Source organism: Cuculus canorus, chromosome 1 (assembly GCF_017976375.1).
Source record: "Cuculus canorus isolate bCucCan1 chromosome 1, bCucCan1.pri, whole genome shotgun sequence".
Lineage (NCBI taxonomy): Eukaryota > Metazoa > Chordata > Aves > Cuculiformes > Cuculidae > Cuculus > Cuculus canorus.
In genome coordinates this window covers 22,984,805-22,999,763 of record NC_071401.1, presented here as the reverse complement: position 1 = coordinate 22,999,763, position 14,959 = coordinate 22,984,805, and the positions used below count along the sequence as shown (strand labels likewise).

Below are 14,959 nucleotides of genomic sequence, written 5' to 3'. Positions count from 1 at the left end.
AAAAAGCCACAGTAATCCTATGCAAGAAGACTTGGTGCTTTCCTCTTGCCTCACGGGCAAAGCATGTACCACGGGGATATTTTGTACTAATGACACCAAATTATGGTCTTATTTTGTCCATCATGTTTTCTCTGTCTTGTTTTGAGAAGATTGTTTGACAGGGAGGAAGCATGGTGGCCCGTTGCTGGGGGGTTCTTATCATCACAGTGAGACCGTGGGCTTGTCTCTTATCTGTCAGTGTCAATGAGGTGTAAGGTCCCTTCTCCTCCTTCTCCCCTCTCCTTTTTTTAAATTTCTATGTAAAAAGTGCAAAACTGTGATCAGGGCCCTTCTCTACGCTTTAAGCATTGTGAATGGGGTCCACGGTACCATTGCCTCTGCCACACCATAGTAAAATTTAGGTGTGCCTAGAATCCAGAATTCTGTAAATGCATTGATTCTAGGTAAATCTATGCGAAATTATTTGAAATTATATGCCTGAAAATGATGTAAGGGAAGCATAGTAAAAGCAAACCCTTAGCAACTTTTAATTTTATGTAATTTATTAAAGTGGTTTTGCATCAATTGTAGTGTTTAGGAAAATGCTTCTTGGAAAGGCTTTGTTTTGAAAATAGAATCATAGTATCATAGGATGGTCTGGGTTGGAAGGGATGTTAAAGATCATCCAGTTCCAGTGCCCCTGCCACAGACAAGGACACCTTCTGCTGGATCAGGTTGCTCAAAGCCTCGTGCAGCCTAGATTGGAGATTTTTTCTAATGAAGACCTATGAAAAAGAAGCAGTGTTGAAGTGAAAGAAGAAACAGGGATGTCAAAAGCAGGACTGGTTTGTGACTGAAAAATATCTGTGTGCGAATTGCTGTTTCTGAGATACTTGCATTTTTGAATTTAACTGTGGAGCCAGTGCCAGGACCCAAGGAAACTGGTATAAATAATAGAAGTTGAGAGAGTACTGAAGCAGCTTTACTTTCTTGACAGAGAAAGATGCAAGCAGCCCCTTCCTTTTGGGGCACACAGTATTGTACAGAACTTGACAAATGACAAGAAAATATTTAGACCAGTTTTCTTCCAAATTAATTTGGTTACAGCCTTTGTGGCATTTCTATTACAGGTTGCTTCTTCACAGTGCAGGAAGAACTCAAAGATAGGCTTTTTCTGTCAGGAATTGCTTTTCTGATACGCAAAGTGTTAAGTAATCCCAGCCCTTACCCATCAGTAGGTAGGGCCAGGCACATTTTCAGCAGTGCCACCGAGTGACTGCATAGATCAAGTTTAATCATTTTAGAAATCTCTACCCTGGATCAGTAAGATTTAATGTAACAAGTGTGCATCTTGCAAGCTATAAAAGGCTTGTGAAGATCTGTGAAACTGTTTATGGTTCTGCCAGCCACGTGGGGAACTGGAGTTGTGGTGTGGGCAGGTTCATCAGGTGTGCTTTTGTAAGGCAACCTTCAAAGTCTTGGCTCTAATTAGGACTCTCAAAGCTTTCTAGCGATCAGCATTATAATTGGGCTTTACTAGAAGTAGCACACAAGAACAAGACTTGGGCAATACTTTCCTTTGGGAATAATGTGATTAGCAATACAGCTGCTGTCAGGTGGAGCAAGAGTCATGAAGGTGTTTCATTTAATATGGTACATTTTAAATGCTACTCTTGTCTGAATAAATTGGTCACTAGGTGGCAGAAGGAAAATACGTCTGCTCTTCAAAAAATACCAGCACGTGCTCTTGTTTTTTCCTTTGTCTAGTTACTTGGTGGTTATTTTGCTTTCTTTGTTTGGGGTATAAATGCAAAAGTCACACCAGGTTACAAATTCTTGTGTGTTATGTGACAATTTTTTGTATGGTATCCATGATTTTCTTTTAAAGAAACTTTTGAGTGAAAGAGAAGGTAGCTCGGCACAGGAAGTGAGAGAGGTTCATGCAACTTTCCATATTTTACACACAGGCATGAAAATAGGTTTAACTTCCCATTCAGTTTTATCCTTTCTTAGCTTGTAAGTGTTTATGTTCTTCAGTTTCTGAACTAAAGCTACAAAGAGATTACCTCTGTATTGTAGTGTATTGAATCAAACAGATTTGGTAGCTCTTCCTGTTCAGTTAAAAATAACAGGGCAAAACTGAAGCTTCAGAGTAGGTAACCAGATACCTCTTTTCTCATAATAAATGTTTGGGCTCTGTAGTGCCTGGGTGTGGTGGTTGCTGGGGCTGCGTAGAACATGTAATGAACTTGGATGCCATATCCATTTCCTAAGATGTTGGTTGCAGTGTAATAGGTTGTACATGGTCCCGGCTATAATATCACAGTGCAATACTCATATTTATTTGTAATATCTTCCAAGATAAATATAGCTGTAGTGTGGATGTTCTAGAAATGTTTTGTCTCACTTTACATGTGATGCCCTTTTCACCATTTCTCCTCCTCAGAGCATATCGTCTTTTCATTCTGATTGTAACCATCTTGGGATAAGGAGCTTTAACTTAACTGTGCCTGTAAAATGAGCTTTTGTATCATTGTGTGTTGTAATTTTGAACTGCAGCCCACCAGATGGTGGTTTTCCACTAAGCCCTTATATTTATGTGTTCCTTTTTTAAAAATACTGCTTTCAAATGCTTCTTCCTTCTTCGTTCCATTGGAAATTATTAAGCTTGTTCTCCAGGTACCTTCTGCTGGATCATTGCCAACAATTTTAGCTTCTGTTCAGTAGTTCGGCTTAAACAGGCAGCATGAATGCTACCTGCATGTCTTTTAAATACCAAATCTAAGCACTTGAACACTTTTTGAGGAGTAGTCTTTAGATTATTTTAGATTGCCTGTGGATGAGGGCAGTAGATATTGCAAAGTATATGAAATAGCCCAGGGCTGTGCTGCTGCCATATCAGAGAAGTGAATATTAAAATTGATGAAGACTTTAAAAAATAAGGCTTTTTGCTTGATTATTCTGATGTGTGTCATCAAAAGCAAAGGCAAGGTAGATTACATGAATACGGATGTGAGATGAGATAGTCATATTTAGGTGGAGACAGTGACCTCCATGCATTGGGACTGTAAGGCTGTGTGATCTCTGTCTGAGAATGCTGAAAGAACTGGTAGGTGAAATTGCAGGGCTGGGAGCAGAGACTTCCAGTAAAATTTATTTGGTCTGCTGTTTACCTCATGTAAATGGTGAGTTATGTTGATGAGTATTTAGAAGGGTCATGGAAAAATGATACAAGCAATTGGAGTTGTTAATTCTACCTGAACAGTGACAAAATTTTACAGCAAATTTAGCATGGATGAAAAGTGAAAGATTTGAAATGAACTGCGAAGTGGAATAAACTGAAATACGATTTCTTAAACAAAGATATCGTTGCCAGCACTTTCTTTGGAGTTCAAGTTAAACTCTTAGAGAAAGAAATTTTACCTGGATGCCACATGGGAAGTAATTAATTAGTCTTGTGAGTGTGTAGTATAGAGGAATTGTAAGACGGGGATGAATTAGGCAGCAAGGGGAATGTAAGCAAGTGGTACTGAAAGAAGTATCAGCCAACTGGCAAATCATGGATTTCTTCAGGAGCAGAGATTGACCTTTTTTTTCATGTTTAAATTACTGACCCTGGCACAAAAAAAAGAGGCATCTGATAATTGAATTTGCTGGTGACGCCGAGCTGGGAAGCCTGATTGGGCTTCTGGTGATTGCCAGAAGAGGCGAATGAGGGATGTTGTACAGGAGGAATTGGATGACTGTGCTGGAGTCATGGATATGAGATAATGTTCATTGGTGCAGAGCAGCAGGCTGTGTACTTGGAGATTACAACAAGAATTTTCTGCTAGAAGCTGGGAGCTCAGCAGTGGAGGAGAAGAAAGATTTGGATCTATTAGCAGAAGTCAGATCAGGCTGAACTTTCATTTGGCACATCACCTTTTCCTGAGGGTAATGGGAAGGGCTGGCTGCCAGAGTGAGGTGCAACCAGGTGCCACCTTTGGTTTTGGCAGCAAAGGGTGGAAATGTGCATCTGGCAGTTGTTGCTCAGTGTTTGTGTGTAGTGGGAACAGCCTGCAGGAAGGCAAGACGTCTTCAGGATTCAGTTCTGGTCATGGCATTTGACAGTGTTATCCCATGTGATTGATCTGTTTGAAGTTGAGTGTAAGGCAGCAGCATGATATAGCTGCAAAAACTAATGTAAATGAAATCCTAGGCCCAATTTGATGCGTTGCCAGCAGAGAGAGAAGATAACCATGCCATTGTAGGAGGCCCTGGTGAGATAGCAATTGGAGTATTTTGCATGCATTTCAACAGCCAAATTCGAGAAAGATATGTTTGCATTAGAACAGGGAAGAAAAAAGGAGTTGCAAAAGTGAACAGGTAATTGTGTTCAGATATGTTCCAAGGGGAGACTCGCTTGGTTTGGTAGATGAAGGCAGAGCACACCCATGCTGGAGAATATCACAGTCAATGAGAGGACTGCTGAAACTAACACACAAACTTAGTACAGGGGTAGATATACACTTATTTTGGAAATAACGTATTTGTTCCAGTGGGTTAGTGCAGGTTTGATAACTCTTCCTGACAGAAAGCCAAGAAAATTTTGAAAAGTGTCAAAAGTCAGAAATTGGTTGGCTGAAGAGTAGGATTGCCAGGGAAACTGGCTGGGAGCAGCACTATATACCTCTGCCCATGGCACGTGTTCTTAGAGAGAAGCCATCACAGCAGTTTTACTTAAAGCTGTTTTAGGAAAGTAGTGTCACAAGAAGAAATCATAGAATCACAGAATTGTTTAGCTTGGAAAAGGTCTTGAACGTCAAGTCCAACTGTAAACCTCACACTGCCAAGTCCACCACTAAACCGTATCCCTAAGCACCACATCTACATGTCTTTTAAATACCTTCAGGAACGGTAACTCAACCACTTCCCTGGGCAGCCTCTTTGAGTGCTTGACAACCATTTCAATGAAGAATTTTTTCCTAATATCCAATCTAAATCTCCTGTGGTGCAACTTGAGGCCATTCCCTCTTGTCCTGTCACTTGTTACTTGAGCGAAGAGACCCGCACCTGCCTCACCACAACTACTTTCAGGCAGTAGTAGAGGGTGATAAGGTGTCCCCTCAGCCTTCTTTTCTTCAGACTAAACAACTCCAGTTCCTTCAGCTGCTCCTCGTAAGACTTGTGCTCCAGACCCTTCACCAGCTCTGTATGTTCCCCTTCTCTGGACACGCTCAAGCTCCTCAATATCTTTCTTGGTGTGAGGATTCAGGAGTGAAGGTTGCTGGAGGACCAGGATTCAAGGTGAGGCCTCACCAGTGTTGAGTACAGGGGGATGATCAATTCCCTGGTCCTGCTGGCCACACCATTCCTGATAGAAGCCAGGATGCTGTTGGCCTTCTTGGCCACCTGGGCACACTGCTGGCTCATATTCAGCCAGCTGTCAGCCAGCACCCCCAGGGCAGCTTTCCAGCCACTCTTCCCCAGGCCTGTAGAGCTGCAGATGGGGATATGACTGGAACAAAACGATGCCCACTCCTGCCTGGATTCAGGTGACAATTTTTAAATTTTTTTTTCTAGTCTCCACTGACCTGCTGACTGAGTATCGCAAGCTGGACCAACCTGGGGCCAACAGTGCTCATCTGATTATATGTGGAAACTCTGAATACTTTAAATCTTGGTTTAATTCCAAAACTGAAGAAACCTAAACCACTCGAAATGACAGCAAGGGTGATACTGAACATGTATCTCCCAGTTGGCTACCCTTCACCCTCTGCTGGCACACTGTGTGACAGGGAGCAGGAGGAATGAGGAAGGTTAAAGAAAGCGTATCCTGCTGTCCCTGCCCCGATGAACAAAAATGGTGACCTTATATCAACAGATGAGGAGAAGGTTGAGGTACTCAACAGCTTTGTTGCCTCTGTCTTCACTGGCAACCACTCTTCTCACTCTTCCTGGGTCAGTAGACAGCAAGATAGGGACTCAGGGGAGAGTAAAGCCCCTCCCACTGTAGGGGAAGATCAGGTTTGTGATCACCTGAGGAACCTGAATATATTTACGAGTCTATGGGACCTGATGAGATATGTCCCAGAGTCCCGAGGGAGTTGGCTGATGTAGTCACCAAGCCACTCTCCATGATACTTGAAAAGTCATGGCCATCAGGGGAAGTCCCTAGTGAGTGGAAGAACATTGTACCCATTATTTAAAAAGGGTAGAAAGGAGGACCCTGGGAACTACCGACCTGTCAGCCTCCCCTCTGTGTCAGCGAAGACCATGGAAAAGATCCTCCTAGAAGCTTTGCTAAAGTACACAGAAGATGGAGAGGTGATTCAAGACAGCCAGCATGGCTTCACCAGGGGCAAGTCCTGCCTGACCAGCCTAGTGGCCTTCTGTGACGGGGTAACCACATCAGTGGACATGGGAGAAACAATGAATGTCATCTCTTTGGACTTCTGTAAAGCCTTTGACATGCTCCCCCACAACATCCTTGTCTCTAAATTCGAGAGATATGGATTTGATGGGTGGACTGTTCGGTGGATAAGGAGTTGGTTGGATGGTCGCATTCAGAGAGTGGTGGTCAGTGGCTCAATGTCCAGATGGAGGTCTGTGAGAAGTGATGACCCTCAGGGGTTTGTGCTGGGACCAGTGCTGTTGAATATTTTCATCAATGATATAGACAGCGAGATCAAGTGCACCCTGAGCAAATTTGCCCATAGAGTTATAGAATGATTTGAGTTGGAAGGGACCTTAAAGATCATCCAGCTCCAACCCCCCTGCCATGGGCAGGGACACGTCCCACCAGACAAGGCTGCCCAAGGCCCCATCCAACCTGGCCTTCAACACCTTCAGGGATGGGGCATCCACAGCTTCCCTGAGCAACTTGTGCCAGTGCCTCACTACCCTCATTGTGAAGAATTTCTTCCTTATGTCTCATCTAAATCATCCCCCCTCCAATTTAAAGCTACTCCTTCTTGTACTATCACTGCATGTCCTTGTGAAAAGCACCTCTCCAGGCAGGGGCGTGGAACTGGATGATCTTTAAGATCCCTTCCAACCCAAGCCATTCCGTAGCTCTGCAATAGGTCTCCGGGCAGGAGTGGGCTCAGGGGCTCTAGGGGCACCAGGAGGAGCCACTTGGCATGGGGGCTCGAGCCACTGCTCCAGGCGCCTCTGCAGCGCTGCCAACCCGCCTGCCTGTCTCCAGGTTTTTTAAAGCTCATCCAAACTCTGCTTCACTGAGAAAAAAAACAAAGCTTCCAATTTCTTTTGAGATTTGCAGAAGAGTTCTTCCATTAGGAAAACCAATCTGTTGCAGAGGGACAGGAGAGGAGTGTGTGACAGGACAGCAAATACCTTTCATTTCATTGCCGTTTCTGTTTTTTTTTTTTTTTTTTTTAATGGTTACATTTGGATTCCATTTTCTCTTTTCTCTCTCCTGATATTTCTTCACTGAATGGGTCATTGGGCACTGGACCAGGCTGCCAAGGGAGGTGGTTGAGTCACCATCCCTAGCGGGGGTTAAAAGATGGGGAGATGAAGTGCTAGGGGTATGATTTAGTAGAGGACAGGTACGGTTGGACTCAATGATCTCAAAGGTCTTTTCCAACCTAGTAATTCTAGGTTTTTTCCAACCTAGTCTTGTCACTAGGTCTTTTCCAACCTAGTGAAATAGTCCAAACTCTCAGGATTTTTGTCTCAATTTACTTTTTATGCCAGACGGTTACATTTTTGAGACCATTTTTTTTGTCTAAACACAACTTTCAGCTTCATTTCCATTGCGAAAGACCTGATCTGGGAGTACTGAACAGCACAGAGTTCACTTGGAAGCAAGAAAGAAAAATAATGGGAAGATGAATTGCTCCCTCCAAGGCCCCGGGGGGAACAGCGACTGTGAGTGGTGTAATCGCTACCTTTTTCCACTCCAAGGTTATTTGTATGTCTCCAGTTGCCTCTCAGCCAGCCTCTGCCTAGGCTGCCTTTATCCAGCCAGCTGGGATTCTTCACCTCACTGCTGATAGTGTTTGGAAGCTGAGTCAGGAGTCCCGAAGTAGCTCCCTACACGGCGTCCTTTGTTTAAACAGCGCAGCTGCTTTTGCCGCCGTTGAGCTGGGAGCGGAAGCGGTTTCCTTCTGAAGCAGGAGAGGAGGAGCATGAGCCTTGGTGCTTCAAAGGGAAAATGGTGCTTCACCCTTATAAGCCTAATGGCACTGAGGAAGCATTAACCAGGGACTCCCCAATGTGTGGGGCGGAGGCAGTGTGTGGCTTGGTCACTGAATGAGTGTGGGCATGCTGCAGGAGTTACTGTAGTTCAGAGAAGCCTGGGTGGCGTGGGAGCTTCTTTAGGACATTCAGGGCAAGCCTTAAATAAATATGACCTTTTAAAAGCATATTAACTGTTTATGGAGCTTGTCTGTGAATGAGAGGATGGAAGTAGAATAGTTCACAGTGGAGAAAAGGAGAAATTGCTGAGCGGGAAGGCTTTAGTTAAACAAGGGGACAGAATCTTCTGGCTTTTCCTCCATCAAAGACGATGGGTGTAACAGCTTTTGTGTTCCTTTTCAGTGATGAAGGGGTGCCAGCTGTTTAGCTCTGGCAGGTAGCGTGGCAGGTGTAGCATCTTCAAAATTCTCTTTGGATGCTCTGGTCTTGTACGAGGAGTTAACATAGCTTTAAGTTGTAACACAGCCTGGTTTGTGAGGCTATTTCTGCATTCATGCCTTTGGCTGGCCAGGAAGTGTGTCAGTCCTCTAAAGAGCACTGTTAAGACAGTCTGGTTTGCTGCTATAAAACTGACCAACCAGCCAACCAACTCACTGTGTATTTAATGAGCTCTGATGGGGTTTTGTCACTGTGAGCTACTTCCATGATGGAAGCAGGGTGCTGTTGTGGTGAAAGCAACCACAGGTGTATGGGTTCTCTTTGTGGAGTGTAGGGTGTGAACGCATTGGTTTTGCTGGCCATCACGATGCTGAGATAGCTGTATTAAAGCTCTATACCTTCTTGTGGCTTCTACAGAAGTGAACTGGACAATAGTGCTATGTATTGCAAGTAAAGGATATGTTGAAAGAAAAATTTCCTTATGAGTCTGTGTGACTTTCACTTCTAGGGAAAGAAAATACCCCAGGAAGTTGGTGATGGGGAAATTCCAAAATTTGATGGAGCAGGTTACGACAAAGACTTGATTGACGTTCTTGAAAGGGACATTGTATCAAGAAATCCAAGCATTCATTGGTATGAGGATTTTCTCAATTTAAGTGGTTTTGCTACCGTGGAGAAGGAGAAAAATTATCCTTTGTCTAACTCTTAAAACAGAGACATTGTGATCCACTACAGATAAGCAAAACAAAGTCTTTTGGTTTTAATAGTTTATAATTTGATTACAGTTAGGCTTTTGTTGCTAGTTGGTACTATGTGCAGCACTTCCATTACAAGTGCTGCTAAAATGAAAATGCACTCTAGAGAACTTTAAAGATATCACTTTGGTGTTCACATTGTCCAAAACCATTTTAATTAGGCAGCTTTGGGTAACTTGAGTTGAAACTAACTTTTTCCCTGTTTTCCAAAAGGGGATTCAGTTTTAGGTCATGGGATTATATGAGTGCTCGTATGAGGCACTTACTGGCATGCTAAAAGAGATCATACTGAGAGAAAAACTTTTCTATTTTTCTTGTATAAAAATAGAAGAAATATTGTTGTATGGGGATCTTATGCAAATTTCTTCATCTTGCACAGGGATGACATAGCAGATTTGGAAGAAGCCAAGAAATTATTAAGGGAAGCTGTTGTTCTTCCAATGTGGATGCCTGATTTTTTCAAAGGGATCAGAAGACCTTGGAAGGTGGGAAATTATTTGGTGTTTCAGTAAATGAAAAGCTGCGGGTATGTATATCTGATGCTGTAATGTGTGTGGATGTTTGTAGTGGAAGGCTAAAAAGGCAAATGGGAAAGATCATGGAATCCTCTCTTAATGATTCATGTAAAATGCACTGAAAGAAACAGCTGGAAGTGTAAATAATAATTATTTTGTATTTACTCAGTCATTCCTTGTTGACATTAGAATGCTTTCTATATGTCAGCCTATACATGTGAGCAAGCATATAGAGTATATTGACAGAAGCAGAAATGCTTGACAGACAGCTCTACTGAGGATTATGGTGGCCACTCTTCAGTGCTTCTCTGAGGAAGGCAGTCCTTGGATTGTTTTGTTCTGCATGTGCCAAATATCTCTTACTGAGACTAGAGACTGCAGGCTGGATGGTGCAAGAAAGCAAGGAGAGTGGGGTCTAATCTGAGCAATAATTTAGCTTTGCAGCCACACTTGCAGCTTGGCATAGTTATTGCTGAAGTCAGAGAAATTCAAATTGGGAGAATGAGCCGCAAGCGAGGCAACAGGAAGGATAGAGGACTGAGGTGGACTGGCTGATGGACCAGAAGTGAGCCCAGCCTGGGAAAGAGTACAGAGGAGGTTGTTCAGCATTTCTATAAGCAGAAAATAAAATTATCTTGCATTTGTTTTGGGATGGATTGACGCTTGTTTTGGGAATAACTAGACACAACACAAGGGCTTTCTGGTTACTGAGAAGGATTACTGGAGAAAAGAGACGGGCGTATTGTCTGTTATTCTGAGTCTGCAAGACAATGGCACATGTAGGGAATGCTGTATGGGAGTAGTTTCTGTGGTTTACTACAATGGTTCAGCAGCATCTGTCAAATCTTGTGTTACTAACACTTGCCCTGTCTTCTCTTGCTCAGTCCTTGTACTTCTCTGACTTATACTTAGGTCTGACCCTCAAAGCTGTCCTCCTCCAGCCAGAGACAGTCCCAGATCCCTGTTATTCAGCTTATTTATAAAAAAAAAGCCCTGCAGAAAGTAATGAATGGAAGACTTGTCATTCTTGGAGCTCGTATCTACAGACAGTAAAGAACAGAAGTTGGGAAGAGTGGCACCTGACAGCAGGAGCTGCAAGACAGTTGCTTGAGGGCCTGTTTGTGGAGGTTGTAGTGAGTTGCAGAGGCACAGCCTAAACCTAGAGTCACCCAAACTGAGTGCCAGGCTTTGGGATTTAGTGTCCTTGTCAGTAACAGTGGACTTGACGTTAACCTTGTTATCTACAGCCTAGAGATCATAGGTTACAAACATAAGGTGAGATTTTAGCATCTTCTGAACAGCTGAATTTCTCTCCTTTCCTCCTTGCATTGAGGAGATTGATCCATAACCTTGTTATAGACTACCCAGGCTCCGTCTGTTCTGCCTTCAAAAATTTTAAGGGAGTGAAGAGCTGTTATGCTTTTTTCCAGCTATTGACATGCGTAGAGGATGTAGTGGCTGTCTGTCTTTAAGGCAGGTATCTCAGCAGACTGCAGGAAATGTGGAGAGACACTGGCCCTGTCTCTCAAGTATTGTGGCAGTGGATAAAGAAACCACAGCCTAGTCTTCCAAAGAGTTAGTCTCCATCTCTTTGCGTGAGATCATCTTTTCCTACTGAGCAGTGTCTCCTTTGAAAACTAGATGATTGTAGAGATGGAAAAAGGTTCTAGGGTGGTTGAAGATTCCTCTCTTCAATCTGAAATGCAAATTGATTTCTGATGAGTCCATGAAGAGTCTTCATTGTTAGCCTTTTCCCTGGTGACTTGTGAAGCTGTAACTCTCTTGAATTTATTTTTCACACGGAACAGCATGTATTTTCCCTACTGTTGACCTCTGGCTGCGCTACAAGGATGAGAAGTTTAAAAGGAAGACTGTTTTCTTGCAGTAATCAGTGTAGCAGCAGGCATTTGTTGAGCCTAGGCATTCAGGACAATAATTCAGTGAAAAGGCAGCCAAATCTGGTTTTGGATGTTCAGACTCTCCTGAGAACAATTCCCAAGACAGCCCTCACAGTTTGTGCGTGTATTCAGGGGATGGTGCCTTGTATGAAGGAGCCAGCTGTCTTGCCTGATTCAACACAGGTGCTGTGTAGTTGCAGCCATGGGTTTCTCTGTGTCCACAGGCTTGCTCTTTCTTTTTCTCTAAACTGTTTTGTGCCAAGAAGGCCCGGTTGCTGGCTGTGCTTCCCACTGTTCTGCTAGTGATTGTTACAACAACAAGAAGTAACCCTGCAGTGATTTCATCAAAACACTTGCTTCCTGCAGTGCATTTCAGCTTCTTATTAGAATACTTTGGATTAACAGAGCCTTAGAGGAAGAATAAAGAACTCTTTGTGTTTGTCAAGGATTTTAACTAGTAAGTAAGTGGCAGCCTCATAGTTTGCAGAGAGAAAAAGCAATTTGATCCTATGTGTTTGTGTTTGAAACTATGCACATCTTATTTGCTGAGAACTCAAGTTATTTTTTTTTTTTGTTTTCTTTGGTTAAACTGATATTTCTGTCATTGTTATCCCCAGAGAGCTTGGTTTTCCCTGGCTGTACACCTGGTGTGCCTGCTTTGCACTTGCGTTATGTACCTATATAATGCCACCAGTACCATGTGCTAGGTAATGCACACTGTAATAATTACACAGGAGGTGCAAAGCGATGGGCTTTGGTTTTGGCAGTGAGCAGCATGTGTAGGTGAAGCCAGAATTTGCTCTTCCCTAATAAGGGAGAACCAAAGCAATATCCAAAAAATGACATTAGTGCCTTGTATCACCAGGTCCTGCAGTTAACACAGTTTATCAAACACAAGGGTCAAGTGTGATTTGAAGTGAGGTGAAGCTTGTTTTAAAATACTAAATAAACACATTTAAAATTTGGAGAGACCAGTAGGTCATCTCTGACCTGCATATCACAGGCTTGGTAATTTTCACCCAATTACTCCAGGGCTGTACTTGCAGTATAACACCAGTATGACTGTGCAGCAACTCAAATCACTGTGTGTGTCTGAATGTTCTTGGGGAGAAAAAGAGTGCATTTACTTATTATATTCACTGCTGTGGAACTTCAGAAACTCTGGGCAGCCTGAGGAGTGGCATTGAACTGTTAGCTGTATGGATGAAGTGTGAGCGTTTCTAACTTAATTTACCCATGAATGTATGTTGAGCTTGCATTAGCTAAGTGTTAAATGGCAATAAAGGTATTAAGAGTTAATGGAAAATGGAGTACAGAGAGGTTATTGCTTTGAATAGTACATTTTTGAATAATTGTGTTCCCGGTTGATTTGCTTTTATAGATCTCTTCCATGTCATTCTTTGTGCTTTTTGAAGTAAATTTTTGTGAGGAATAGATGAAATCTAATTTGCTATGTGGCTTGCATTTAACTATATTTTATTGCTGTGGCATTTTATGTAAGTTATTAATTGCAAAGCACATTATGATGTGCTGTTCTGATTCTAGTTAATTTGATTACCTTTGCAACACAGTACAAATTTGCTTTAGTAAACTCTTGTTAGCATGTTATAAGATCTTGCATTGGGAGGGGAAAAAAAAACAAGCTGCTTGAGCACTACATTTTCATAGTTCCATGCTCAAAATCATGGTGCCTTATTCTAGTAATGTACAGGGATGGAAGAGTGTGTTATCCCTCTCCAGCACTGCTGCTGAAGGGTTTAGAAAGCCTATCCATGAAGATAATTGAATTTAGAAATACTATCAAGAGTGTTTAGGCTGTCTCAGTGCTACAATCTTAACACAGGTCCTGAGAGCACTGTGTGTCTAGCTCAAAACCTGCTTGCGTGATGATGGGTAAATGTGTGAGGAGCTGTGAAGATTTGTGCTTCTTAGTCTCTCTCTAAGACAGACCACAAGCGGAAAGACAGTCTGATGATGTGGATGCCAACCTGAGAATTAACAACTGTAGTTCATTTTTCTAGTTTGAAGCTTTTTGAAGAATCACTGAGGTTCATATTAGACTTCTTGTGGGACTGAGTGATAGTCCACATAAGTGACAGTTACTTATCTGTGAAACACAAATAGCAGTGCTCTTCAGCCATCCAACAGCATGCTGACGATGGCATTTCATCCAGGCATTGCTCAGATGCAATAGCATGGCCATAAAAGTACTGAGATGGGCAGATTAAACGGTATGACAAACAGTGAATGCTCTTGTGCATTCTTATTGCAAAAACCAACCACATTCATTATATACACATTGTCAGGATTTTTTAACAAAATGTTTTTCCACAGAAAAATGCTCTGCTGAGGGAGCACAACTTTCTGCAAAAGTATTTTGGTTTCTGTTAAGCTTTCTTTGAGAAGGGGCCTTTTTTCCAAAACGAAGAATTCACTGTCTTCATCTGCCCGTGCAGCCTCTGGTGAGTTGGGAAAGGGCTAAGTTCAAGTCGTGGCTCTGTCTGATTCAGAGTGAGGCTGTAAATCTGTTGTCCACTTCCCAGGTGACAGGTGCAGCAGCAGTTACTGGCTTTTGTGATTCACACTCCAGTGAAGTGGTAAGAAGAATAAATCCCAGAGCAATCCCACGCTGTTCTTGAAAGCAGGATTCATATATTTTTTTCCCACTGATGGCAATTATGTTATTAAACAATTAAAATACAGATCTTGGATCATATCGAGATGAAGTGTGGAGTGCCAATTACAAATATTCATCATTTGTTGTTCTCTGCCTTTATTTTCACCTTTCAGGGTGTGCTGATGGTTGGTCCTCCTGGCACTGGCAAAACAATGCTAGCGAAAGCTGTTGCTACAGAATGTGGAACAACATTCTTCAATGTGTCTTCCTCTACCCTGACATCTAAATATCGGGGCGAGTCTGAGAAGCTGGTCCGCCTCTTGTTTGAAATGGTATGTCCTTAGTGATGTGATTTGGGGATTGCTAAGGTGAGAAGGGACATCTCCCTTGGTTTTCTGCCCCTCTAGTAGCATGTTGGAAGCGTGGAGTTCATTGCACTAACACCCCTCAACCACAGTCTCTGTGTTTCCATCCTTTTCTCATATGTTATTGAGGCTTAAGAAGGAAATGGTTCATCACCCATGTTTAGGATAGCGTTTTCCAAACTAGATGTAGAGGCGTAACCTTGACAGAAATTCAGTTCTTATTTGGTTATGGAGTAAGCCTGTAGGAAGT

General features: G+C 42.6%; 1 protein-coding gene across 6 annotated transcripts in view; it reads left to right on the top strand.

Annotated features, from left to right (window-relative positions):
* Positions 1-14,959, top strand: part of KATNAL1 (katanin catalytic subunit A1 like 1) — a 45,405-nt gene that overhangs the window by 20,342 nt on the left and 10,104 nt on the right. For 5 of the 6 annotated variants that reach the window (XM_054079511.1, XM_054079503.1, XM_054079485.1 and 2 more), the window contains exons 5-7: positions 9,068-9,192; positions 9,694-9,799; positions 14,518-14,676. In XM_054079511.1, the coding sequence (XP_053935486.1) occupies positions 9,068-9,192; positions 9,694-9,799; positions 14,518-14,676 (390 nt within the window). The remainder of the gene's footprint in view (positions 1-9,067; positions 9,193-9,693; positions 9,800-14,517; positions 14,677-14,959) is intronic. The other variant, XM_054079521.1, reaches the window with a different exon arrangement.